Here is a 26775-nt window from a genome sequence, read left to right as displayed (position 1 = left end):
AACTACTGCTATATGTAGATGACTTTATCAAACCTCCTGAAACCTCATCAGCCCTTGTCTAAAATATTGCTGAGATTGGGGATTTTTAACTGGTTTTGCACTTTGGTTAGAAGTCATAATTATGTTTCCATAATAGTACCCAGGTGTCTTTCCTGAGTTAATTTAGGATACAGCAAGGCGTATGACTAATTAAAACTTCATTTAGAGCCAGGTACTCTTGAGAGCTGTGCATAAATGACTTTATGACATTTTTAAACATACAGAAAAATGATCTGTGGGATAGCTTCCATGTCTCTACTGCCTTATAGGCAATTAAATTTTAAAAAAACATATCCTTCTCTATCTTAGACTTTTAATTGTATAGAATAACTAACATTAAGGAGACAATTTTTTAATATTAAAAAATTAGTAAATGAAGAAGCCATGACCTTCAATCCAAAATTAACTGTTTTAAATGTTGAGGCAAATTTTGCGAGAGAAGCTCAGAGAAGAGACTATGCAATGGCATTATTAAAAGCTAGACTGGTCTTGGATACAGTTGCTTGGTTCTTACTTATAGACTCAGCTTACAAACCCTGCAGGTAATAAAACATGGCTCTGGAAGAGAAAAGGAGTATGAAGTTATAAATAGAAATTCACTGTCAAATATTTCTTCAGCATCAGTGGAGACGAGGCACAGACAGAGAGGAGATTAAATCTACGGGAGACCAGGAGTATATTAATTAAGTGTCTGATATTGCAGAACACGTCTGGGGTGAGCGTAACCAATCTTGTCCTGGTGAATTGATTTTCTGATAAGAGTCTTGAAGTCTAGTGGCCAGTGTCCTAGATAAAAATCTTTACATTTACCTTACTTAGTGAAATCGAGAAATAAGAATCACATTCTGGGCATATATATTAGATTTAGTTTAAATGCTAAATTCTGCTATGGCAAACAGCCACTTTCTCTAGAGTTACAGAACATACTCCCTATCAGATCTAAAAGCAACTGGGAAAAATCTTTACATATGCATGCTGGGACTCCATAAAAGCCAAGTGTTTGGGCAAGAGAGAATTTTTCATCTGATCTCTAAGTTTCCTAAAACATCACCGTCTTCACTGATAAAAGATAGAAGAGACAGAAAATTTGTGTAACTTATAGAAAACACAGATATGCTGGGCCTTGTTAATACTGTGGTTTTCTCATGCCTTTAAAAAATGTAAACATTGATAGAACTAAGCAAAAGCTGTATTAAAATAATCTGAATAAGCTTGCAAAGTCAAGTAGTGAAAATAAGGAAAATTGAGGCAGCCTCCACTCAGTCCCCCTTATACTTCTCCCTTACTCTCCAGTACCACCCTAAGACAATTAGTCATGAAGTCTGCATTGTAATTAAGGGACAGTCTTCTGAAAATTTGGGAACCATTTTGAAACAAATGTTTCCAGTTTGCATGTACATCAACACTCACTGATGTTTTCTCCTTTCGCAAATTATTTCCCAGTGCTTACTTACAAATCACTTTTTTTTTCCTAGCAGCCTAGTGATTTCCTTCTCCATTGTATGCAGAGAAATAAATACAATTTTTGACTTGGAGTGGAGTTTTCTTCTCACCCTTCCAATATCTCTTTGTCTGTAAGCATATATATGAAATCAATGAGTAATGTAAAAATAATTGGTTTTATTGCCCCTTAAAGAACACTGCATGAGCAAAATGAGATAAAAAGAAAACTAGTAAGAGATTCAAGTTCAAATCTTCTAAATATAGAACCTTGTATTGACAAATGTAACAGGAGGATGGGGCAGGAAAAGACAAGTAAAAGTTGGATGTGAGAAAAAGAAATAATGAGAAAATTGTTACATCTTGAGATGAAACCTCAGCTGCTTCTACCAAGACTTCTGCTTACAGACACAATAAAATTTTCATGATACTGTTTTACCTCTGACTTTTTAAGAACTCTGTGATGAGGTTTTTATTCTCTTGTGTAGCATCTACTGTGACAATGTCCAGCTTTATGATTAGCGCTCCTGTGCACAGCTTTATGGCAATAAAAAAAGCTTCCCATATCAGATTTATTCCTGAGAATTTTTTAGCCAACATAGACAACATCAAAGTTTACTATATGACATGTAGATGCTCCCCCTCAGCTCAATTTTATCTTCAAGTAGGTTCTACAGCCTTACTGGAGTGTAAATATGTATCATCAGTAGACCAAACCATTGAGTATGTAATTATTTTATATACTTTAATACATGCTGGGTAGATCTGCACACAGGTATATATCCACTAAAAGTCTCCTGAGAAGAAATTCCCTTAGAACAAAGACAGCTGGCTTTCATGAAAATTCAGCTATAAGCCGGAGTCAGAGCAAAACAGTGTTGAGAGGAAGCCACTAGTAAAACTGGAGCAGCTGGAGCATGTATTTCAGCACAGTTCTTCCTCTGTGTCCATGTGTTACTGGTACCTAAGTAGCCCAAGAAATGGCTGGAAAAGGTAAGGAAGCAACTGCTCAGTTGTTCAAAGTATGAATTCATTTAAAGTTTCGTGGCACTTTACAGGTAATAATCACACTGTTCTATTTTTCAACTGTTCTATTTCCCAATCCCCAAGCCCCTGTTGTAGGTACAACTCCTGTCTATTGGCCCTGTAGGCCAAATCATCAGGAGCCAGGATGAACTTCTAAAGCCAGTTTTCGAGTTTTAGCCAAAGAATTTTGCCAATCTATTCAAGTAAGAATAAACACACATTATAGGTACATATACAAAATATGCGTTCTATAATGTGTGTCTGTATGTGTGGGCATACACACATGCATATAAATATACACACATGGTTAAGAATAAACATATTACTTGCAAAGGAGCAGCAAGGGCAATGAACAGAAGGATTATACTTAATAAATTTTTAATTATTATGGACTTGAAAAGTTTAGGGAATTTTTTAAAGCAGCACTGAAGTCAGTTGTAGTATTTTACAGCTATTAGTGTAAGATCTTGTTGCGTTTTCCTTTCTAAGGGGTTGTGCCCCTTATAATGTTTTGTTTTCATAGCTCTTTAGAACGGAACAAACCAGAAACTAAATTAAACTCAGTTAAAACCATTGTAGTTAATCTAGGTGCGAAGCATTACATGAAAAACAGAATTTGGCCCAGCTTCCACATGGAAAAATTATCAGCCATGGATGAGTCACAAAAGTCAGCCCACATCTACTAGAAACTGGTGAAAGTTTATTTCCTTATGAAACTTGTGTAGGATTTTGGGGATCTTTTATTTATTTATTTATTTAGCTGGTTAGTTAGTTAGTAGTTAGTTTTTAAGGAATGAAGATTTCAAAATCCCTAAAATACTTACCTACATTATTCTAAATCTCTTAGAATCTGGGAAGGACTATAAATCTCAATTGTCTTTATATTTGGAGATACAAGAGGAACCCAATCTGAAAAATTTCTGTAACAAAAAGAAAGAGAAAAATAAGAAGAGAGAGAAAAATAGAAAGAGAAAGAAAAAAATTAAGCTCTCATGAAGCAAATGTCTTTGGAAACCTCAGTCTCATACTAGTGTAAATGTACTTGAACTTGTATCTCAGTTATGAGGAGGTACACACATGAAAATCTTAGAACTGCATTTCAGTAACTGAAGCAAGCAGCTTCATAACTCAGCTTTATCATTCAGATCAGCACATGAGACAAGTCTTCTCACCAAAGCAGTATATCAGCTGAAATGAAAGGTCCCTTGATAATTTTATACTCTTTATGTGCAGAGGTCTTCCCTTTCCCTGAAACTATTTGTAATCCTCTTAAATTTAGATAATTTATAGCTTCTGTCCTCAACATGCAGTAGATATTATCAAAAATAAACATGAAAAAGATTACTATAAAGTATGTTTTCTTTACTTTTCTGTAAATGATTTATAGTTATACTGTAAAAGTGCTGTTAAGATGTGTGACAACAGTACTTGGGATTTTTCCTTTTGTCAACAAATTCTTGATATTTCTGTAAGGACACTGAACTAGGTAGGATGTCTGGGAAAATAGAAATTGCCACTACAGCAGGTCAGCATCCTGATGCTTCATCTGGCACAAGAGGAGCCAGTTCCAGAAGGTGAGACTCTTTGTCATCACACATGGAACGTGTTTTGCATACTGCAAAGGTTCAGACAGAGTGAGACTTCCAAGATGAGCAGGGGAGGCTTCCAAGAGACCAGTAGTCACTGGGCAGAGGTGGCAGCAATAGAGAAAGTCCCTGGAATGGCTGAAAGTGAGCCATGAGGAAAGGACCCTCAGGCAAAAGAGAGAGTTATCTACACATCATTGTTATTTCTGTTTGTCTGACTCTATCACTAGGGGTTTTATTACTTGGGAAAGCAGTTAATTACCATGGCCGAGATGTGAACAAAACCCAGCTCTTCAGCCTTCAAGAGCTTTTCAATCTCTCAGAAGCATTCAATAATAAAAAGTCTTACAAAGCATCTCTGGCTAACTGATCACTGGCCACAACTTGCCAGTCATGGCTTGTTGACATCAACTTGTGAGGCAAATAAAGCACTCTGAGGTAGTCATCCTTCTGCCTGCTTCTGCAAAACGTCTGTACACGCACTAGTGACTTGGTGAATATATAAAGATATGAAGCACGTGTTCCTCCCCCCAACACCTAAAATAACCTTTACACATGTTAATTAATTACTGCTTGTGGATGCCTTAGATCTTTGCAATAGCAGTTTAGTACAAAATGTAGCAGAGGATAAAAGAAAGACAAGGACATATAAGGCAGTGCCTTAAAGTTGTTAGCTTTAATTATCCCTAAAATTTGTTATATGGCAGTATACAAGCAAGAGTTCTTTAATAAAAAGCTAAACAATAAGTATGCAAAAAAGAATTTTCCATCAAGCAGCTAGGTAAACAGCCATCTCCACAAAAAAGAACTTAGAATGAGGTGTCAAAAATCTCACTGTCCATGGAGCTTTTGGGCCTCTGGAAATCCTAACCATAAACATTAATGGAATTTTGGGCTTGAGGCTGAGGCATCCAGAAACATGGGATGCCAGGGTTAGAAAGGTCTGGAGAGAGCAGTACTGGCAGAGTGGATTGCTCAACTCAGCATCCCTTACCAGTCATGGAGCACAAGCCTTACAAAATGGGTCACCCATGGAGCTGGGAAGCTCAGGCACAGCTGCCATTAGGGTTAGGGTTCAGAGAGCCACAAATCCCACAGCTCCAAGAGCCCTACGGCTGGGAAGGGCATGCCAAGAGGTGCACAGTTGGGCTCTAGCATTGTTCACCCCTTTGTAGCCAGGGACATCCATGATGCTGAGGACCTCAGCCTCAGCCCTGAGCCATCATTAGGGTGGGAGATCACAAAGCTACACAGGTTGCAGCTCCAAGAACATTAGGACTGGAAAAGGCATGGCATAGGCAGCATGCCACTGCACCAACGTCATTGCCTCCACACTTTTCCAAACAAGGCAACCGATGCTGCTGGAGACCTCATCCTCAGCTCCCAGGTGCCATTAGGGTTAGGCTTCAGGAAGCCATAAACACTATAGCTCCAGGGACACTGGGGCTGGAAAAGGCATGCCAAGAAGGGCACAGCACTGCACCTATGGCACTCATCCTAACCATTTTTTCAATTTGGCACACCTGTGGTGCTGAGTGCACGGTCTCCAGCTGCCATCAGTGTCAACATTAGGTTTCAGAGGTCCACAAAGACTAGAGCTCCAGGAACACTAGGGATGCAAACAACAGGCCATAGGGAGCACCAACACTGCTGTTGCAATGTTGCACTTCTGGATGCAGTGAGAAAGAATCAGGAGAAACAGATCATCAGTCTAGGGCTGGGGCTGACCCTGCCACAGGCCAGGGAGAGGAATGTCTGCTCTTCCTTCAGCTCAGGCTAAGCAAAAACACAAACATGCATTTATTCATAATATTCAAAGCAGACAACACAGCCACAAGTGTTTATGAAAGATGTAGGCAGAAAAAATAAAAGCAAAAATATGCTTGATCTGCTTATACTTAGGTAACATGAGAAGGTTCCCTCATTCCATTATTCAGTGAATTTGCTGTTTACCTCCTGATGAGATGACAGTTTCTGCCTTCACCCATGCTTCCTTTTTGAACTGATAGTGCAGCTTTTGTAGCCAATGGGTCTTTTCAAACCTCCAAAATTATAAAGACTGGCTTCTTCTTTCACTTCTAAATGCTTTTTCTGTCTGAACTAGGAGACAGGCTGTTCACCTTCATGAACAGAATAAGCCAAAGAATTGTAGAATGGTTTGTGTTGGAAGGGACCTAGAAGATCATCTAGTTTCAAACACCCTGGGCAGGAAGCCTTCCACTGGACCAGGTTGCTCAGGGCCCCATCCAACCCGACCCTGGACACTGTCAGGGATGCAGAATCAACCACTTCTCTGGGCAAACTGCTCCCAAGCCTCGCCATTCTCAGAGTAAATAATTTCTTTTTAGCATCTAATCTAAACCTACCCACTTTAAAGTATTGCCCCTCGTTCTGTCACTACACGACCTTGTCAAATATCCCTCCTTGTCTTACCCCAGAAGGCTGTTATAAAGCTGCTTCCCAACTGCAGCAGTGTTATGGCAACCACCATCTACTATGCTGCTTTATTAGTAATTTCTTGGATCAGCTGTACTCCATTATTAACTATTAATACAATTATTAATAATAAAATACTAATTGAATAGCTATTGCTGATATTAAGAAAATATATTTATCTATGATTAATTTTCTAAGGAGTGCTCCATTAGAAGCCACCTGCTGCTCATAACTGGTGAGCACAGGACCGTGACTAAATGAGGTCTAAATCCTGTGTCCTCTCTCTTCAGCAGCTTTGTGCAGGGACTCAGTGAGGAATGCACCTTTTATTGAAGCCTGCATTCTCCATCATTTTGTTCTCAGAAACCTGTGCATTTGTAGCACACTGGCTGCAGATAACTCATTACTAATATTTGTCTAGAGGAGTGTTGTTATATTTCTAGAGTCCCATACCTCCTTGGTGTTTTCTCATGGCTGCAGATCTTCACAGCACAGACTCCTTCTTAGTCAGGACTCCTTCAAAGCTCTCCCTGACTGGCCAACCCAGCCCCTTTTATCCCAGTTATCTTCACTAGCCACAGCTGCAGCCCAATGAAGGACATCGCAGCTGCAGCCCATCAAGAGCAACCAGGACCTACTGGGCCAAGGCCTATATACAGATATTCAAGTACAATACAGATATTTTACTAGGAATCAAAGGCCACCTCTACTATAGAGGAGACAGCAATCAATCACTGAGGCAGCAAAAACACATTTTGGGTGGCTGCTCCTGAGCCTTTGCCGAGAAAGATGTGGCACGTACTCATGGATCTGCATGTGGATCTGCAAAAGGAAGATGACAATGAGAAAATTAATCTCTGTGTTCTTTGCTTTGTAGGTCCTCATTGATCTAGAAGAAGCAAAAATCAGTTTCATTGGTTGTCTGTTTGCTTTTACACAGAAAGATTAAACTACTTTAATTATTATGCTTCCCTCTGTAACAAAGGCATATTTTGTTGCACTCATTTAATTACGAGACTGAGGTTGGTGCTCTGATGTGTTGCACACCAGGAGATTACAAGACATGGATTGGGGGTCCTTTTCTGTTAAAGAGCATTACTGAAGGACAGCAATCATTTGTTCAAATTATGTTAAGGTCCAAAATAACTTTTGTCTGTGGGTTCAGATTAGGTTTGTTGGCCACCTTCTATCTCAAAGAAGGTAAAACAAAGGGGCACAAAGGTATATGCTTAAGTTATACATGCTTAAGTTATACAATTCTGAACAGGGTAAAATGCTCCCATGTCTGTGTTACGTACCTATTGGATCATGCTTCCAAAATGGAGTGTTTACTGAAAGCCAGAAGAAGAATTCTTGTCTACTTAATCCATCAGTTGATCAAAAGGGTAATCAAGAACAAAAGGAGGGAGAGAGAGGGAAAAGATGCACTAAGTAAATAAACAAACAAACAAGAATTCATTTAAACTAGAAGTCATCAAATTAGCATGAATAATGGCAAGCTGAAGTGATGGCAACCTAGTGGCAGGAAGGATTTCAAAGTGTCGGATATTGTCAGTCTATCATCCTGGAGATAAAAAAGCAGAGTGATTAATATTCAAGAATTTGCTTTTGAAGCTCTGGATCATTCACATCCCCTACACAGTTTTTTTCATATAAACCAAGTGAAGTCTCTGGAGAAGGATTGAATTACATAGCAGGCTATATAGATTAAGAAGTGGGAAAAGGAATGGTGAGGATAACAAGAGTTTCTTAAATGTTAAGTTATTGTAAATGAATGAAAGAGAGACATACTGCTTAAATTAGCAGAACAAACAAAGCAAAGAATGGATAGAAACCTCAAGCAGGAATGATTCAGCCCATAAACCTGAGGACTCAGCAGGAAAAATGGACAACAGAGAGAGAAACCAACTTAAATTTAAGAAAGAGGAGCTTTAACCTGGATTACAGGAAAAGAATCTGACTCAAAAATTTATTGGGCTAAAGACAGGCTGCCAAGAGAAATAGCTAAACATAAAATTATCAAAGAATTTAACAGTAAGCAAAGAGCATTGACAGGCTTGTAACATTTCTGTATGGGATGAATTCACCCTGATAAAACCCAGACTAGACAGAGATGTGATTCTTTACAGTCAAATTTCTCTTAAAGTTGGAGTGGAATTTCTTTTACTCACTTCCAGTATATTAAAGCACATCAAACAATCTTTTTTATACTTAAATATTGCGCTGTGTTTGTCCTCAGAATGTTTGTACCTGGCCCAGGTTTACAAGGTTACTGCAGGTTTCAGCATTGTCATTTGACACGTGCACATCATTAATGGCCAGGGCTGAAGCACTGCTTCTGTACACAGCAGTGGGCTTGGGCAAAGAGCTTCCAGGTCCAAGCGCCAACGTGAGCTTCTGCTGCCATATGGCATGGAGACAAACAGCAGGGTCAGCATCTCACAGTGTGTTGCCTGGTTTCCTTCCTCCGATTGATGAGCATTAGCCAAGGAGCTGTTCATATAGGCTTGCAAGGGAGTATCCCTTGTGAAGTCAGCCAGTGTGGATTTTTAATAAACATTAAAATAATCCAAATGTCTCAATATTCGGGGGTTCCCCTCCCTAAAACTTTCATTTTCTTTGTTAAAACTGAGTGGTAGCTTCTAAGGAAAGCTAGATAGAAAATCAATGTTTCTTTTGAGAAGAAAATGAAAATTATTAAACAAGGGAATGCTTTTTATCATAAAAATACTTACAGGACTCAAATATTTAAGAGGTCTTTCTGCATTCATGGTAAAAAAAAAAAAATTCATAAAAGCACATTCTGTGCTGGAAAGACCAAAATTATACAACTCAACCTTGCACAGGAAGTCTAGTAGCAGTCATTTTCCCCTCTAATTTCAGTGCACCAAAATAGAAAAAAGGAAAGCATAAGGGTACTTCTCTCTTGCTGAAAAAGAGGAAGGACAATAGCAGTGCTTCACACTCAGGGATGAAGTAGAAATAGGAGAAAAATGAGGAAAAGATGAGGGTGTTGTTGCTTCCTCTCAGGGCTTTATTCAGTTATGTTGCAGAGTACTGAGATCAAGTGCTCCAGCTGCAAGTGGGAAAAGGCTCCTGAAGGTCCATTGCACTGCCTGCTGCTCAAAGCAGCACCAAGCCAGCTCTCCACTCATCCCTTCAGCCACCACAGCCCTGAAAGAAAGGCCCTTGCAGAAAGGCAGCCAGGTTCAGCCACCAAGCTGCCCTTTTGGGCAGCAGCACTGCAGGCTCCCATCCACCTCTCTGTGGCACAAGGGCCAACAGCTAATTTAGGCTTCTATCAGCTACTGAGTTGCTGATTTTCACAAAATATCTATGTCCTTAACTATTTTTGAGAATTCTGCCTCTTCTCTCCAGATTGGTTGAAAGAACAGAAGTTGTGAAGGGAGGAGTAGGTGGGGATGGCAGCAGGACATGAGGAGACAAAAAGAGGTAAGAGTTAAACTAACAGTATTCTGGCACTCAAAGTAGTGATTTATTTTCCACAGATACAGGCAACTGGTGGTACATTGACAGCTCTGGAGCACAGAAGCCTCACTGGAGTGTAATTTAAGACACATAAAAGACAGCACACATGAGACTCAATGAAAGTCCTATGGGAGATTTTTTCTTCCACATTTAGATTTCAAGTAGGTAAGTAGGAAATAGTTTAATTCTTGATTTCTAGCTATCCTGTTCAATTTTCTGACAAGGCTAAATCTCCATTACCTTCACACTCATTGGAAGGGTAAACATACAGCCCTGGTGTTCCAGGGAAACAGCTGCATGAGAGAACTTGCTGCCTTTTGTGGGCTCACATTGAAATAGCATGGCCATTTTACTGCAAATTCACATGGTTTTGTATCAGTTCACTTCCTCTTACCTTTTTCTCGTAACAGTTTTTGGAGAAGAACTTTTAATTTGCCAGGTCTTAACTCTTATGGTTATTTATTTGTGGTTTAGCTTTCTCAATCTATTATTTATATATATCTATATATATCTATACACACACACACACATCAGTCTCCATCTCACTCAAGCTCCAATGACCAACTGAATTCCTCTCTCAGGATATATCAGTGGCCAGTGGCCTCAGGGCAGAACAAGCCACTTTTTGCCAGTCTGTGTTTCCACACAGACACACAGCCTGGTCACTAAACATTTCCAAAGGCCTCAGAGAATTTCCACCTATAGCAATTATGATACCTTCAACCTTGAGTTCATGGAGGAACCTACAAGTCTTCCTTCCAAGTATAGCTTCTACAAGGAGCACAGACTGACACTTGAATGGCAATCAGTGCATATTTGACACAAATTAGGCTACTGAGCACATTAATAGACTCAGTGAGTTAGCTGCTTAACAGAGCCTCTTAGGTTAAATGGGAAAGACTGCAAGGAGTGAAGACCAGATTCTCCTGACAGAGGGAAAGGGAAGAATATGATACTTTCTCATTTGCTACAGACAAAATAGAAGAAACTACAGTAATTAATTGCTAATGGTGTTTTCTTAGCGGCAATAAAAATATCACCCACAGTTCTCAAAAATTGAATGCAGAAAATCACCAAAGTTTTCTGTTACACACAGGTGAGGGTAGGATTGTGTTTTTGCCACCTATGCATAAAAAAATGGGGAATTTGGGGAAAAAGAAAAAAAAAATCAGAGTTTTCTCGTCCTTCAGTCAATGGCAGGGATCACCACTGCAGGAATGTGATGGGACATCTCTGGTGCCAGTTCAACCCATCATTTCAGTAAAGCGCTGTGTCACAGCAGTGGGATTGTGGTCCACAGCACACTTTGTTGTGGCTCTCTCTTCCTGTGTCATGGCTCTCAGTGCAGCGGGCACAGCTTGTCAGGCCACTGTGCTTGGCTTCCAGCTCTGTGGCTGCAAGGTCTGCAGGCACAGAGGGCCTGTGGGGCTCTGCAGCCCTCAGCATTTAGGTGTGCATTAAGGAAAGACTTTGAAAGAATCTTTAGGAAAAGGGATCTAGGCCAAAATGTCTTCCTCAGTTGCACTTTAATTTAGTATTGCCTGGTCAAAAATGAGATATTTTATATTCTTATGGAAAAACTAGAAATGATGAATTCATTACTTAATCAGGCTAATGTAGTAAATTAAGAGGTAATTCTGAAGAAGTAATGTAACTCTCCAGTGACATGTTAATTATGACTTTCATCTATTAAGAAAGGAGGATTATGGATGTGGGCAAGAATAAAAAGAGATATATTTTCAGGGCCAGTGAATTTATCTTTTCAGGCATCTAACAGAAAAGAATAAATTGATTTCCCTCAATGTAGGTAATTTGAGAAGTCTTGGACCAGATATGCCAGTTTTTTACTATTTGGTAAAATTAAACTTGCTATATTTCAAACTTCCTTACCTGCTCAAACAAATATATGCAAATTCATGACTTTGATCAAAAATATGCAACCTCTGATATGAGACATCCGTCCCAGTGCTAGAAGTTCAATTTTGTCATTGTAATGTCATTTATTCATTCCTTACCGTGGATTTTGTTTCTCCTACCTAGAGCTGACATTAAAGGGTTACAATCTGGGGAGTATCCTGAAACATTTTGGTATATATACACAGTAATTGCACGTAAAATAGCAATACCAAACTCCATGTTACATGAAGGGAAATAAAGAATGAATTACTGATTTCCATTCAGATGATTTCTCTGCCTGGAGTGCAATCTGTCTGCAGTACAGTAGGGGCAGCTGGACACAATTGAGAGCCTATCTTCCTTATCTACCTATTGCCCAAAGGAGAACCATGATAAGACTTGGATAGTTCTTTGATGTAATGCTACTAATCTCCTTCCCCCCTTACGCTGATTTCCAAAGTCCAATTTCCCTGAACATAACTAAAACAAGTAACAGGAGTAAAATTGGAATTTTGAACGTTTCCTGTTCAGAAAAATGAAAGCACAAGCCCAACCCCAAATCCAACTGCTTTCCAGGGAAGTACTGGTTATGACTGTGTACTGCTGATTTGCAAGCTGCCCACAGGGTTTCCATTTGCTTCCCGATGTCTGCTGCCCCATTTGCTGCCTGGCAGCTGCTCACAGCCAGTACACAGGCAACAAACCAGCACCAATAGCTGCACTCTTCAGTCCCTTTGCAGAAACATGTCTTTTAAGATTATCTTGGGTTCAAATATCTTTCAAAAAGGGGATTTCACTGGCCCTCATTCAGCAAATGGTAAATGGTACTTCAGGCATCAGCAGAAGCTGCTGCTGACTGTGTGGGGCAGAGGAGCCTCCTGACTGCTGCTGTTTTCTGGCAGGGACCAGCAGTGCAAATGCTGGCACACAGCAGGCCAGAGTTTAGATTTCTACCTACACCATAAATGGAAAACATGGCCCAGCCAGGGCAGCTTTGGGGCAGAGCAAGAAGGTACAACCAGGGCAGCATTTAGGCTTAGGATTTTCAGCTACTGCCTTTTCCCACATTGAAGGATAAATGGCAACAAATCATAAAGCTGAATGTCATCTACCACCTGGGGACAAGAGACTGCAAGATAGTCTGTGCATATCTTCCATTACTGTCCTGTAGAAAGCACTGCAAAAGCCTAAAGCATGGATGCAATTTGAAGGCAACACACAATGCCTCTTCTCCACCCTTTCCACTGAGTGCATGCAACATTTAAATATACTGTGCTCCAACTTTCCCCAAGTCTTTCTTCTTTTGTAACTGTAGTATTTTTTCACAGCACCCCACTCTTTCAGTTTACTCCAAACAAAAAAATTCTTTGAAAGTCCAAATATAAAGAACAACAGTGTAGAACTTAATCCCTAAAGACACAACACACACTTTTCAGCCCTTACCCCTTACTGTCATTTACTATTTAAGCCACCACTGCTGTTGAAAGCAGTTCCATCTTCCCACTGCAGTAGCCAGTTTCTTTATACCCCGTTTCCTTGCATGCTGGTGCATGGGAACAATGAACAGAACAGAATTAATGCAGGGCAAAGCTTTTTTATTCCCCTGGAGCAGTTTCCCTGCTCTGTTTTACACACAGATGTACAATATTTGCATTACACAAGAGAAGTGAAGTGTAGGAAAGGAGAAAGAAACAAGTGGCCTGGACAGGCTGGAGGTGTGTGGACAGGAGCAGGGGAGAAAAGGGTTGACAGTGAAGGTTCATGAAGGATTATTATGTTCACAAATGCTTAGCCTTCATTTTGGCATGCCAAAATCTTGTGCTGCCAGTAAAATGGAGGACAAACTCTTTGGGATGACAAAATCCAAAAGGGAAAGTACCACATGCCTATAACCCAGTTGTGAAATAATAATCCCTGAGGGGGAAAAAAAAAATATAATCAATATTCTAGACAGACAGACAGACATCTAACAGACTCTTTAGTTCTGCAGCTATGTCCTGCATCAAGAATCATTCCATGAACCAGTGGTTAAATTGCAACAATTAGCTTGTAAATGAAAGTAAGGTTAAATACATGCTTTTATCAACAGATAAAATAGCACTTTTCCTGCCTTTCATCAAAAATAATCAGAGAGCCCTGGTGGGATCTTGTAATTTTTATTACTCATAATTTTTAAACATTATCAGCACACTTGCTGATAATGAAAGAAATACAAAATTAAAATTAAATCAATTATCAGAACAAATGAAAGAGTGCTATGCAATGCATTATTCTCTAGTCCTTTATTTCTTAATTCACCAGCTAATTCCTAAAATCCAGCCATTTACAATCAAACTTACAATCATTAGAGGGATTTAGCAGGCTTCCACTGTCAAATACCATTCACATTTCTCATGAGAGTTGGTATGTGTCGTGTTGAAGGGCACAGATACAAAGCCTGTCCATCCACAGCTGGGCAGTATTGAATTTCCATACCTCTATCCAAACTGATCTCCTGTGCTGCGATATTAACACATGAAGTGAGAATTTTCTGAATAGTTACATCCTTTTTTTTATTATCATGTTCTTCAAGACTCACTGGGGTACAGAGGTTTATGTGGGAAAGCTAGGACGTGGCTGCATGACTAATTTTTAAAGGTTGTGCACAGCTTCTCAGGAATGCAGCTGGATCTAACTCCGTGGTGGCTTGCTTGTGATGACTGAATTGAAATATATTGTAATGCTTCTCTGCTCAAGAAATATGAATTCATTAGAAGCTGAGGGTAGAGCTGAAGTATTAAGTGATTTTTCCTTTTCTATTCTTTTATTACCTAATTAAAGCAAATATTTTATGTAAGAGTAAGCAGCAACTTAAAAACCGATCCCATAAATAAAGGTGATAACATCAGATGTAATTTCTATTCACCCACATTTTGAAAAATTTGTCTTTCCTCCTTATTTTTGTAGGAATATGTAGCATATAGAACTTATTTAATTAGTACCTTGAAAATTAAAGATTCCTTTATACCAATCAAATACATAGCATTGTCTGAGTTTTAAAAAAATCTTAAATATTTTCTAAATTTAAATAACTTAGAAACTTGTTTGAAGGCCACCACTTCCTTAGATGGCTTTTTAGCAGGCATGAGAAAAGTGCTATTTAATTTCACACTACAGTAATCATTTAACAATTTCTTTTCAGGTAGAATATAAAATCTTATTGTTAATTCCTCAATAAAATAAAAAAAAAAAAAGGTTATATTGGCTATATATTTAACCTTGGACCAATGTGAGCAATTTTTTCCCCCTCAGACAAGACACTAAAGATCAGCACAAATGGCAAGTGATAAACTGGCCTGTGGAAAATACTCAAGAATTACCCTCCTCCCTTTTTTTTTCACATCAACTCTCTGGAAATGCCTCTTCAGAACTGCTTGTTTTAGTATCAGTCAATCAATTTGATACCTCCCACCCCTTAATTGGCAGTGGCAAAACTTGCCAAGATCAAGCATTACCTTAAATTCATCTCTCTATTACCATGAAGCAATGTCACAAAGATTACACCTTGTTAAGTTTAACAATAAACATCAGATTATCAGAAGTTCATTTCTCAAGGGCTTATTTGCATTTTCCTACATGCTTGAATTTGCTGAAGAAAAAAAAATTCTATCACTCTCTTTTGTGAGATACAGCACTAGGAATTCCCTTGGACATTGTATTTACACTTTACAAATAATCCTCTCCTTCAATTTACCAATACCTCTCTTTCCAATTCTCAAACCCTCATCATATGATGGAACTCAGCTTCCATATGATGGAACTCAGCTTCAATAGCTGTGGGCATTCTGTTTGAAAAGAAAACAAATTTATGGATGCTCATGTAAGACCTCGCTGGTCTTACTGGCAGGTTTGAAGCATTCCAGGCATCTAATGGAGATGCACAGGTTAAACAAAGCAATTAACTCTGAAGGGCAATGGTGGTGTTAGTAGAATAGTAATAGCAGCAACAGTTGTGGTAGTAATGTCAGTTCTTCCTGAGAGAACTCTAGATAAGTAAGCTAAGCTTCTTTCATCACTGTTTTCTTTTCAAGACACCTAAAATTCTATGTGTATGAATCACTAGCATTCATCACTAGCATTCAAATCTGTTAGACACACAGAAATAAAGCTGTCTTCTGGCTTTTTGTGTCCAGAGTCTTCCTACATCAGGAAAACACATATGAGGATGTATCAGAAACACCTCAAGAAGAAAGTTTTTCATGAACAGATCAAGTAGCACCTAACAATCATTTGGATTTCTCAGTTCCAATGGTTCTATTGGAAAATCTCTCAAAAATCTGACTGATAAATTGGTTGGAAACCATCTTCCAAATGTCAGTCTACCCTTGTCATGGCTAATCACTACTGATGCGCTTTTTCTGGCTCTATCATTTGGTGCAAACAGTTATTTTTCCAACCTGATATTTATGCATGGCTTGACAAATGTGCAGCACTGTAGGTGGGTGCCAAGAAAACAGGTGCCAAGCTCCATCCAGTGTCCCCTTCCCACCTACTCAGGTAGGGAGAATACTTCTGGACATGACTGACCACTGTGGCTTATCACTCAAGCTGATCACTAAGAGAAAAATTAGGAAGACATCTCCATTACAGGTGGATCAATCCATGAATTCTTTATTTCACGGAGACTTTTGTCCCTTTCTCTGGCCCCTGTGGCAGAAAATTTCAGGCAACATGTCACCTCAGTATAGCAACTCAGTTCTTACTGAAGCTGTTTGGCATGGGCTATCCAAGTATATACGCACACAAATACAAAATGCATAGACATCACTTTTTAAAAGCTGTCGTTTCCTAAAAGGTCCCAGTGAGGTAGAATTGCTATTAAAAACAATTAATTTGCAGCCATTTTTTAAACACCTAATTTTGGCTAATTACACCCACTAGCCTGTATGCAACACTACTTCAAACAGCTACAGACGGTCTCATTTAGTGAATATATGAGGAAAAGGTTTGCATTATGTTTACTAAAAGGACTAGGATTTCAATTCCATCTGCTGCTGGGTGTGTTTGATTTGTGTATTAATTATGCCTGTTTGTAGCTGTAAATTTGCTCCAGATTAGTAGGTGATTGGTTCCACGCATGGATTCACTGCACTGCATGGCTCCCTTGCACTTTTATAGTTTTCAAATGGTCCCATACTTATACTTTTTAAACTGCTTTTGATACCTATCTTATTCAGTGCGAGCTTTCAACTCTGTATTATTCAGACAAGTTTTTTCCCCTTAAGAGAAAACATGTCCTTTTGATTCTTCTCTTCCCAGACCCCTTTAACTGGTGTATTGTCAGCTTTGTCCATGGTGCTACTATAAAACAAAAGAAAAAACTGCTTTGTTTCCCAGTCTTACAGGGAAATTCAACACATTCATATTTAGCATTTTCTACTTGGAATGACTTAAATTAATGGGTTCAGGAATTACATGAGCACTCAGCAGGGCGTATACATACCCATTACTGTGCAAACTTTAAATGATTGTCACGTCAAAATAAAACTCTTCCACATGTGGAACATTTTTGCTCTTGATCACTGAGTTTTCCTTCTGGTTTTCAAAATGCCCAAAAGTTCTGAGCTGTCACCTTTGTAGTTAAGACCTGTGAGACATGCTTGAGAACGTGACACATCTGAAATGAGCTGCATAAAAACCGCCTTTGTGTCCACAAATGTTTGTGTACACTTAGAAAATAAATGTTGAAGAGGTCAAGCTGATTTCCCTCATATTTTAGGAAAAGAACCGCTCTGAGCTGAAAAATTGTATGCCAAGTTTCTGCCTGAAGCAAATTTTTACAATCAAATTAAAAACCTTTGAGACTAAGAGTTTATAATGGAAATACTAACACAGACTTAACCATGGCAGCACTAGCAGGCACTGCAATAATATTAGGAAAGCTCTCCCTGCCCACAATCTAAACTAAATAAAAAAGATGCCATTTTCCAACATATACCCCAGGCTAGCAAATAACAATGATTTAATGTACTTGCCCTGTGGTAATATAGTACCACTGTAAACCTCTGAGCCAATTTTTCTTTTCTTTTCTTTATTTTTTCTTTTCAAACATATATGCCCCATAGGGAAAGGATTGCAATTTAGCTCTTATTTGTGGATATATCGCTTTCATTTCAACAATTCTTGAAAGCCTTCCTGCTGTCACATGCTACTGTGTGCAAGCACCCAACTGAATAAAGACCCACCAGGCTTTTTCAGGAGTTTATTCACAGGTTTGGCTTTGCTTATTGTAGTATGCACCACATTTAATTAGATGAGGGCTACTGTAAAGCAATAACATTGTCAATGACTGGAATCTCACTTTCCCCTCTAACAGTCTGAAGCAAATTAATGTATTGGTTGTTCATTAACAAGTAAACAGTTTCTGCTACAATGTCAAGGAAAAAAGAAAGTGTTCATTAATATGAACAATCTTCATCTACAAAGATGATTTACACAATGCATGTAATGAAATAGCTTTCCCCTAACTAGTACACTACCAAACTGAAAAGCTGATTCTTAGGACTTTCTTGAAATTACAATATTGTTTGTTTACCAATAAGAAAGACAGTCTCAGTCACCTATGCCACCATTGTAAGCTCTATAATAAGTACTTAAAAAAAGAGAGATTTCTGGAATCACTTGTGGAATTAATAAAATTGGTAACTACAGACTTACACTGCATCAATGATACATATTATTCCTGTAATAACTTGAGCTAAAAATAAGATTAATTTGGTTATAGAAATTCCTTAAACAACAACACTTAAATTATTTCAAACTTGAATTTTTTCAAGAATTTTCTGAAAAAATCAGCAAACACTGGCTAAAAAAGCAAAGCAGTTTGGATACACCAATGTAATCAGCATGCCTAGTGCTTTTCTGTTAACCCTCTGAGTAGAACCATAGTATTCTGGATTTTTTGTACATTAATGCTGTGAAAATTATAACTCACCAAAATACTAATTTATATGTCATGACTTAATAAATCATATTCTAAATATGTTTGGGCTAGGCACCTCATCTCATGAGTGATTAATCCATCCTAGAATTTTAATTATCTGTTAGAGAAACCAGCCTCTAGCACCTGTATGGGAAGATTAGATTACTGCCCTATATTAGATGCTCAACTCTTAGACAGATACATCTAGATGAGACAATTCCCAGCTCACTATCTTTTAGCAAATCCTGTGCTAGCCCGTACTACATTTTCATTTTCACATCAAAGTTTGCTCACTGCATGTAAGCTCATTAGAATATCCCACTTAGGTTAGAGTCCACGTTATCCCTGCTTATATTTAATTGAGAGGACTTAAGCTGGAAGTGACCCTGTTCTACTTTCCTGCTAATTCTAAGATCAGGCTGTCAGGCATCTCCAGATAGCAAACATCAGATGACCTGAGTCACCCTTCGGAAGTGCTCGTCTCCATCTCCTCGGTGATAAATGGTGCCTACCCCAACTGCCATCCATCTCTGCTAACTAAAACAATTGTTGTCACATTTAGCAGCAATGCCAGCCAATGATTCAAAAGGGAAGCGAGGAAAGAAGTCAGAAGGACTGGTCTGTATTACAGTAAAATGACCACGGTATGCTCTCCCAGATTTTCACATTAGAAATAGTCTATTATGCTTGATTTCTTTTTTTCATTGGTGTTTGAAATATTTATAGGGCCACATATTCTGTCTTCACTTACCCCCAAGAATTCAGAAATTAGACTAAAAAATATGGCAGTCACTGCCAAACAAGCCTAAACCATTATAACTTCCATGAAACCATAAATATATATACATATATATGGATATATTAAAATATATATCTATGGGTATATGGATAGATTTAAAAACATCATTGCAAACACTTTTAAAACAGTTCAAATATTCAGATATTTTTCCTTGAAACCTAATATAGGATATCAGCAATTTGAAACCCAGTCTCTCACAAACCTAAAAATAACTTAAAGAAATATTTTTATAGTTATGTTCACAAAACACGAACCAACAATCAGAAACATAAGATGTTGGGGATGAGTAGGATTTTCAGGATCTAAGATTATTTTTACACACATTTTAAGTAATACAAGATGGTCTAAGATGAAGGAGCCAAACATCTTATTTTAATGATAACCCTGTATTCCAAAGCAAAGAAAATGTGATTGGAAAATCCCAGATGGGTTTTTGAATAATATTTCTCATGCATAAGGTGAAACATATTTTTTTTCTTCTGACTTCCCTCTCTAATTAAGAAGAATGAACATTGGCCTTTGGTTTAAGACTGCCAAATTTTCACAATAGTCAAGGAGCATGTGGTATTAATGGACACTTTTTTATTACCACATGTATGTCTTACGTTTACATGGCTGAGCTGTATCTCTTCTAAAGGGAAGACTGTGATGAAATGTGGGAAGGTCAGTGCTGGTCAAACTTGTGCCAGATTCTGACCTACTGTAAATTAGGGTAGGTAAGTGGCAAGGAAGGCTTTATCTTGACTGAGATTTTCATCCTATGGGAAAAAAAAATCCTTGTCCCATCCAAAAGTTATGAATGTACAACCATTAAGATGACAGTGGTTGCTCCCTATCTACTGAGCAACTTCTCTCCACAACGAGTTGAGAGTTGGATGGTTATGGTGAAGGATCTGACACACAGACACAACCCTTTCCCAAAACCTAAAATCTGAGAAGTTTTGTATGGTAGTTCCTTTGTCCCTTCACCTCCTCTCCCAATGGAGTTCTCTTATTTGCTTCACTTGCTTTAAAATGTTGTTACACAGGTTCCAGACAGAGCAACTCAGGCCTTACACAGGTCTTCTGTCCACAGACATGCATTCAGAGATCAGTCTCCTTATGGTTTAGATGACTTTCTAGTAAACTCATAATCTGAAGTTGGTGTCTGATGTAAACTTCTACCAGCAGTTCCTTCTACAGTTGATGGAGTGAGACCAAAAGGCTAATCAAGACATAAGTCCCACCTAAAATGTGTGCCCATGTCAGGTGAGATGAATCAAACCTGGAATTCTTATCTCTCTGTATTACCCAGGAAGTCTGGAGAATTAGTTTCTACTAAATACCTCACTTCTAGACCATCAATATCAGGTAGATTAAAAAAAAAAAAAAGAAATATTTATACCACTTGTGTGAAGATCCGCAAGATTAAATTCCTGTGTTTAAAGTCTTCAGAGCTTTCAATATATAATTTTTCACATCTGAGGCAATGAAAGATGCACTCCATAGGATGGAGAAACAGAATTCCAATGTTTCTTGAACTACAGTTCAAGTGATACTTCCACCTAGAAGTGCAAAGAGCTTTACACTAGCCCCCACCAGCTGCAGGTCTACATTGGCTGCCACCACTGCTCATACGGACAGTTCCGTGAACAAACACCACTCAGAACGGGAGTGATACTGTGGGCAACTTGCCCTGCTCCTGAAAAATTTATTTATACTTCCCAGAAAGCTGAGAATACCTGCATGTCATTTTGGGTGGTATATTGGTATATTAATACTTCTGCCTGTGTAACAGGAAAGAAAAAGGAAGGAAGAAAGTAAGATAAAGGGCAAGGTTGAGGAGGAGAGAGAAAGAGAGGAAACCACATGAATTTTAAAAAACACTGTGAGAAAACCTTAACTTTAGAGGAGAAAACTTCAATTTCATATGAGCAATAAGAGAAACTATAAATTTCACAATGTTTTTTATTTTAGAACATGATTTTGAAAAGTTCTTTCTTTCATTCAAGTGAAATTCTGAGCCATCTTTTTTCTTTTTTTTCAAATTATCACATCTGAAGCAAAAGTCTACACACTGCAATATTTCTGTGGAGGCCAACTTTATGATAATGGTCAAATAAAAAGCTATAATGTTGTCTAGAGGTTTTAACAAACCAGTAATATATATATATATATATACTCTGTGTAAATGCCCATTTTATTAAATATTACAAATAAAACTGGTGAATCATTTTTAGTTTTTCCATTCTAAAGACAAAACTTCTGCTAATTCTGTTTAGGCTTTACATATATATTAAATTACTTGTATTTTCCCCGATTTAGAAGTACTCTAGCTATTTAAAGGGCAAAGCTCATCAGTGTTAATACTTTTAAATGGCTCTGCCAGAATAACCAGGTCATGCTCAGAGGATGCCTCTGCATTCCTGAATGTGATGCAAAGGAACCAGGAACTTCTCAACTAAATCATTATGCACTATTACATGGCAGAACGTGTCCTCAAGCAATTTCCCAAAACTCGACATTATCATTAGCAGCAAACTATATGGAAGCAATCTTTTGTGGCCATCATCATGTCATCTCTGTAAACCATGAGAATGACCTAAACTGAATTTCGCATTTAGCCCTGCATCGTATCCTCCAATAACAGTCACTCCGTGTGGAAATACAATGCAGATTTGGAATGAGCTGCTGCAGAAGATACCATTTGTTTAATTTTATTTTCATTTTTAAGCCTATATTTATAATTCCTAAGCAATAATACAATTGATATATTTTTGGCCAGAAACAGGCAAGGAACTCCAGGATACTATAAAAGATATGTGCGTATAAAAGCAAAAAAGCCAGAATAAAACCCTAATACGGGTTGTCAAGATTTAAGGTGATCATTTACTCAGAGGGTTAACATGTGCTAAAATTACATACTGCAGTTCCTAGCTCCACTGATGAAAACATTCACTGCTTCTATCCTTAAATAAAAAAGCAAAATAGCCTTAACCCTTTGAGGATCTTATTAGCAGCAAGTTGCAATCTAAACAGAGAACAAGTATTTCAATCAATTAGGAAATTATTCTTACAAAGATTCTGTGAGCACCCTTTTGTGTTCCACCATCCCAGCTTTTATTGCTGGGTAGATCAGCTGTATTCACTCCACACAGGCCTGAAGTAGTTTCAGGGTCTCAAAGGGTTAAAGCCAAGGCTTTTGAGAAAAAGTGTTTTATTAAAAGGGTGAGTTAGGTGAGCGAACAGTCTCGGAGGAGCTTGGTGAATAGTCTTCCGATTCGGAGTTGAGTTCGGGTGGAGCTTGCTGAGCCTTATAACGTCCCCTCACATCCTGGTTGCGTCTTCGTCGGAAAACCTGCCTCTCCTTATCAAGAGCGGTGGTCTGGCAGGGGCATAAAATAAGAATAAATGAAATTAGGCTGTGTGTGAAACGCAAAGATAATGAAAACCATGAGGTTTTATGTGGCCTGCAAATACCAGGGATAATAAATGTTCAGACCAAATTAAGCCTGCTCTGTCTCAGTCAGGTCTGAAAGGTTGAGCCCACAACACAGCTAAACACTTTAAAAAGTGCATTTCCCAAACCTTAAGAGGTAGCGTGACATCATCAAGCAGATACAATGCCATATATATGGATGCCATATGTTCTACTTCTGGATGTTATTAATTTCATCCTTTAACAGGATCAAATTTCAAGCCAAATACCGAGTGACCTTCCCCCCATCCTTCTCAAAGTATAAATCTGTTTCTACAGGCAAGGCAGAGATGTACACTTGTCTTTGATTTGACCTAATGAAGGCTGATACACACTCACCCGTGTTCAAGTCAGTGCAATCAGCTAACAAAGATGGATTGTGATGAAGTTGTCAGACAAGAGAGAAAAACAAACACCGGAGGGAGCTAGCCCAGCTCCTTGACACATCATGCCGCTCAATGGATGTTCTTAGGGAGAACGCTGAAGAGCTCTGACGGAAAGACCTGTTCAGCCAGACCACATTGTCTCTTCCTGTTAACCAGGGTCTACTGAACTCAATACTCTGCTAATTTTATCCATGTTTAGCTAAGGTATCCAGGAATGGGAAAGAACAATATTTACTTAATGGCCATTAATTTTGGATAATTCTGCCATATTGAGAAAGCAATTCTTAATAAGATGGCTGTAACTTCCAGCCACATTCTTTCTTCTGCTTTTCTGGCACATTTACAAGGTGAAACTTCAACCCAAGTAAGGGTAGCCCTAGTCTGACTATCAGCTTCAAGCACAGTACTGGGTTTTGCTCTCTTCTTGATTATGAAATCTTAGACTGCAGTCCCTGAAATCACTGTAAATTTATAAGTTCAACAGGATGGCCTTGATTCAGCAAGAGCACTTTGACACATGGTTAGCTGCTTCTGAAGCAGGGCTGCCCCCTTAAATCCCAACCCATGACTGTTTTGGAAAAAGCAAAATGGGAACCAGTAAAATGACTTACATAATAAAACTAAGTATCTGATCATGGCACTGGAAAAAGATAACTTTGAGAACTAAATAGGTTTCACTCATAAGGCTTGAAAAAATTGTCCCTATAATGAAAAGGTCTATTTAAAGGAATGCAGCCAAAAGGTTATTCTGCTTCAAAGAATTTATTGTGCTCTCTTAAGATATGCATGACTGATTCCTCTAGAAAATTTACCAGTTACAGTGTGAGCCTCACAGGAGAGCAGAGATGTATTTATAGCCAACATATTGTTGAGACTAAAATGAAAACTAAATCCATCATACTGGTGCAGAATAGCATTATAGCAATCCAGGCTTTCAAATAATGCAACCAGTATTCAATAATGATGTAACAGAGACAGAAAGATGGACAGGAGTACAGAACTATTATAGCAAATGGATTTAGTTAGGCTATATTGCTGAATGATTTTTTTGTGTGTCTAGAAACCATATAGCACTACTTTAAAAGGGTAAAGCGATCCATTTTGATAAGTTCATTCCTATATTTTAAATAATAATTGCTACAAAATCCAACACTTTGCATCTGCCATTTTTTTTGTTTACTGCTATCTTTTGGTTAAGAGCTCTAATTAGTATTTTCAATGCCTTCTATGTTTCTTAGCCTTGAACCAATTCCGTTTTTGATTATTTTTAATGTGAAACAGAAGAATACCTAGATCTTTTACACACAATGAATATACTGCTTACAGTATGTAATTTTGTGTGAAAATTGAAAAGAATGGCATATATTACCGCTCTATAAAATACAGATTTCCATTTAAAGGATATTTTTAATGTTTACAGGAAATAAGCATTTATTTAAAGTTTAAACCACATCACATCATCCTGTGGTAACAGATACTCTCCCCTGAGAAATTTAAACATTTCTTGTTGAATACATAAAAATACTTGTATTAAATTGAGAATTTATTTTTAAAACCTACTATATGGGAATGGCAAATGTATATGCAAAACCTGAAGGTATTTAAAATTAGATAACTGACACATAAGGGAATGTATAAGAAAACTGGGGTTTTAGGATATTGCTTTTTATAAAGAACAAAGATAAGTAGGTACCAGAACATCTTTTCAGAGATGTCTGTAGAAATAAACCCCAAGATATTATATTTCTATGATTGTTGGAAAAGCTTTAGAGACTCTTCTTTAAATCTATTGTTTAAATATACATAAAAGCACTCCCTCAATAATAAAAGATATTAAGCGAAAACCCCATGACGGTCTCACACCTAAACTAGCACCTTATGCTGCTGTAGTTTGTAGGGCCAAATATTTCTGGCTTCCTAACCCTTCAGAAACTTCCTGAGATATTTTGTTACTTTCTTTACATTTTTATCCAGTCTTTGCCCTGGATTTGATCTAATCAGTCTTTGTAAAGACATATTTCTAGAGTATAAGGCATTATTGTGGTTATTCTCCTGGGCTGAGAGACATCCAGAGCCTTTCTCACCCGAAGAGTTTATTGAATAAAAAGTTACAAAGCCACAGAGAGTCAAAGAGGTCAGTATTTATCTAGTGAGAACAAAAATACACAGGTCATATTCTAATGTTTGGTGTTTACCATGTCAAAACTATGAAATGGGGCACTTCTGGCCACAGAGTGCTCAGGCCCTGTAGCACTTGCAAGAAAAGGCTCATTTTGCCCAATGTTCCATTGACATTGGACACTTCCAGTGTGTAATACACCGCTGATGATATTGTGTCTCTGCATTCTGCAAAAATGCTATTTTTCATTTAATGATGTTGTGGTTACTTTTTACCTTGAAAGAATTTCAAAATATGATAGATCCATCCTTTGAAAGGCAGAGAAGATGGTAAGATAGACACACGAGAGTATTGACTGAATGTGTTTTGTAAAGGTGATTTTCACCTATTGTACTTTCTTGTGCACATGGATATACTCCAAAAATCAGCTTTTTCAATATTATTGGTAACAAAGGCCTCTTATTGCCTTGGTTTAACAGATGTGCTCTTTCACCTGCTGCTCATCTGGGTGGTTCGCCAGTGCATGAACCATCCATTATGGATTTCCAGGGCATTTCTACTTCAACGTACTCTTTCAATAAATAATAGGAGGATCTCAAGTGCACTTATGCTTCACAGGGCTGCAAATCCCAGATTTTTATTATCACATTTTGACATTTTATTTTTCCCGGCTCTAGGTTAGAGATTGAGAACTTTGAGCACTACATGAGAGTAATGGCATCAAAAATGTAAAGACAGCATTCTTATTTAAGATATGCAGCTGCCCTCCTGCAATCCATATGAGAAAATGTAGAGCTTCTCATCCAGCAGAAGATAAGTGGATTGCCTCTAATAATTTGGTGGTGATGGGTCTGAAGTACTTCATTAAGAACTAATGTATTTTGCATCAACATTTAGTAATCCTGACACCCAGTACCAAATGGTTACCAAGCCATTCTTGGAAATGCATCTAATTTGTAGTAACAGAGCATTATTTTGAAATCATTGTTTCTGTCATTGACATATTAAGGCGCAGTTAGCATTTTTCCAGGATTTTTCCTTAAAGAGTGTCTTCATCCTGATTTCTAATACTTGAAGTTACAGGACTCATGAGCCATGCAAATCTATTTTTTATCTTGGAAAACACTGCACTGTATATTTA

At 38.1% G+C, this 26775-nt stretch overlaps 1 protein-coding gene and 1 long non-coding RNA gene across 5 annotated transcripts in view; both read right to left on the bottom strand.

The window, feature by feature from the left end:
• Window positions 1–1797: 1797 nt before the first annotated feature.
• LOC135455826 (uncharacterized) lies at window positions 1798–7039 on the bottom strand. Its single transcript, XR_010442405.1, has 3 exons — window positions 6981–7039; window positions 3330–3425; window positions 1798–2463 (listed from the first exon to the last, which is right to left on the bottom strand). It is a non-coding gene; the product is annotated as an uncharacterized LOC135455826 (long non-coding RNA).
• Window positions 7040–13490: 6451 nt separating this feature from the next.
• Window positions 13491–26775, bottom strand: part of DCLK1 (doublecortin like kinase 1) — a 237696-nt gene continuing 224411 nt past the window's right edge. For all 4 annotated transcript variants that reach the window (XM_064716055.1, XM_064716046.1, XM_064716063.1 and 1 more), the window contains one exon: window positions 13491–23036. In XM_064716055.1, coding sequence (XP_064572125.1) covers window positions 22979–23036 — 58 coding nt within the window. In that variant the 3' untranslated portion in view covers window positions 13491–22978. The remainder of the gene's footprint in view (window positions 23037–26775) is intronic.

The sequence above is a fragment of the Zonotrichia leucophrys genome, chromosome 1, assembly GCF_028769735.1.
Source record: "Zonotrichia leucophrys gambelii isolate GWCS_2022_RI chromosome 1, RI_Zleu_2.0, whole genome shotgun sequence".
Classification (NCBI taxonomy): Eukaryota; Metazoa; Chordata; class Aves; order Passeriformes; family Passerellidae; genus Zonotrichia; species Zonotrichia leucophrys.
This window is presented reverse-complemented; position numbering and strand designations above follow the sequence as displayed.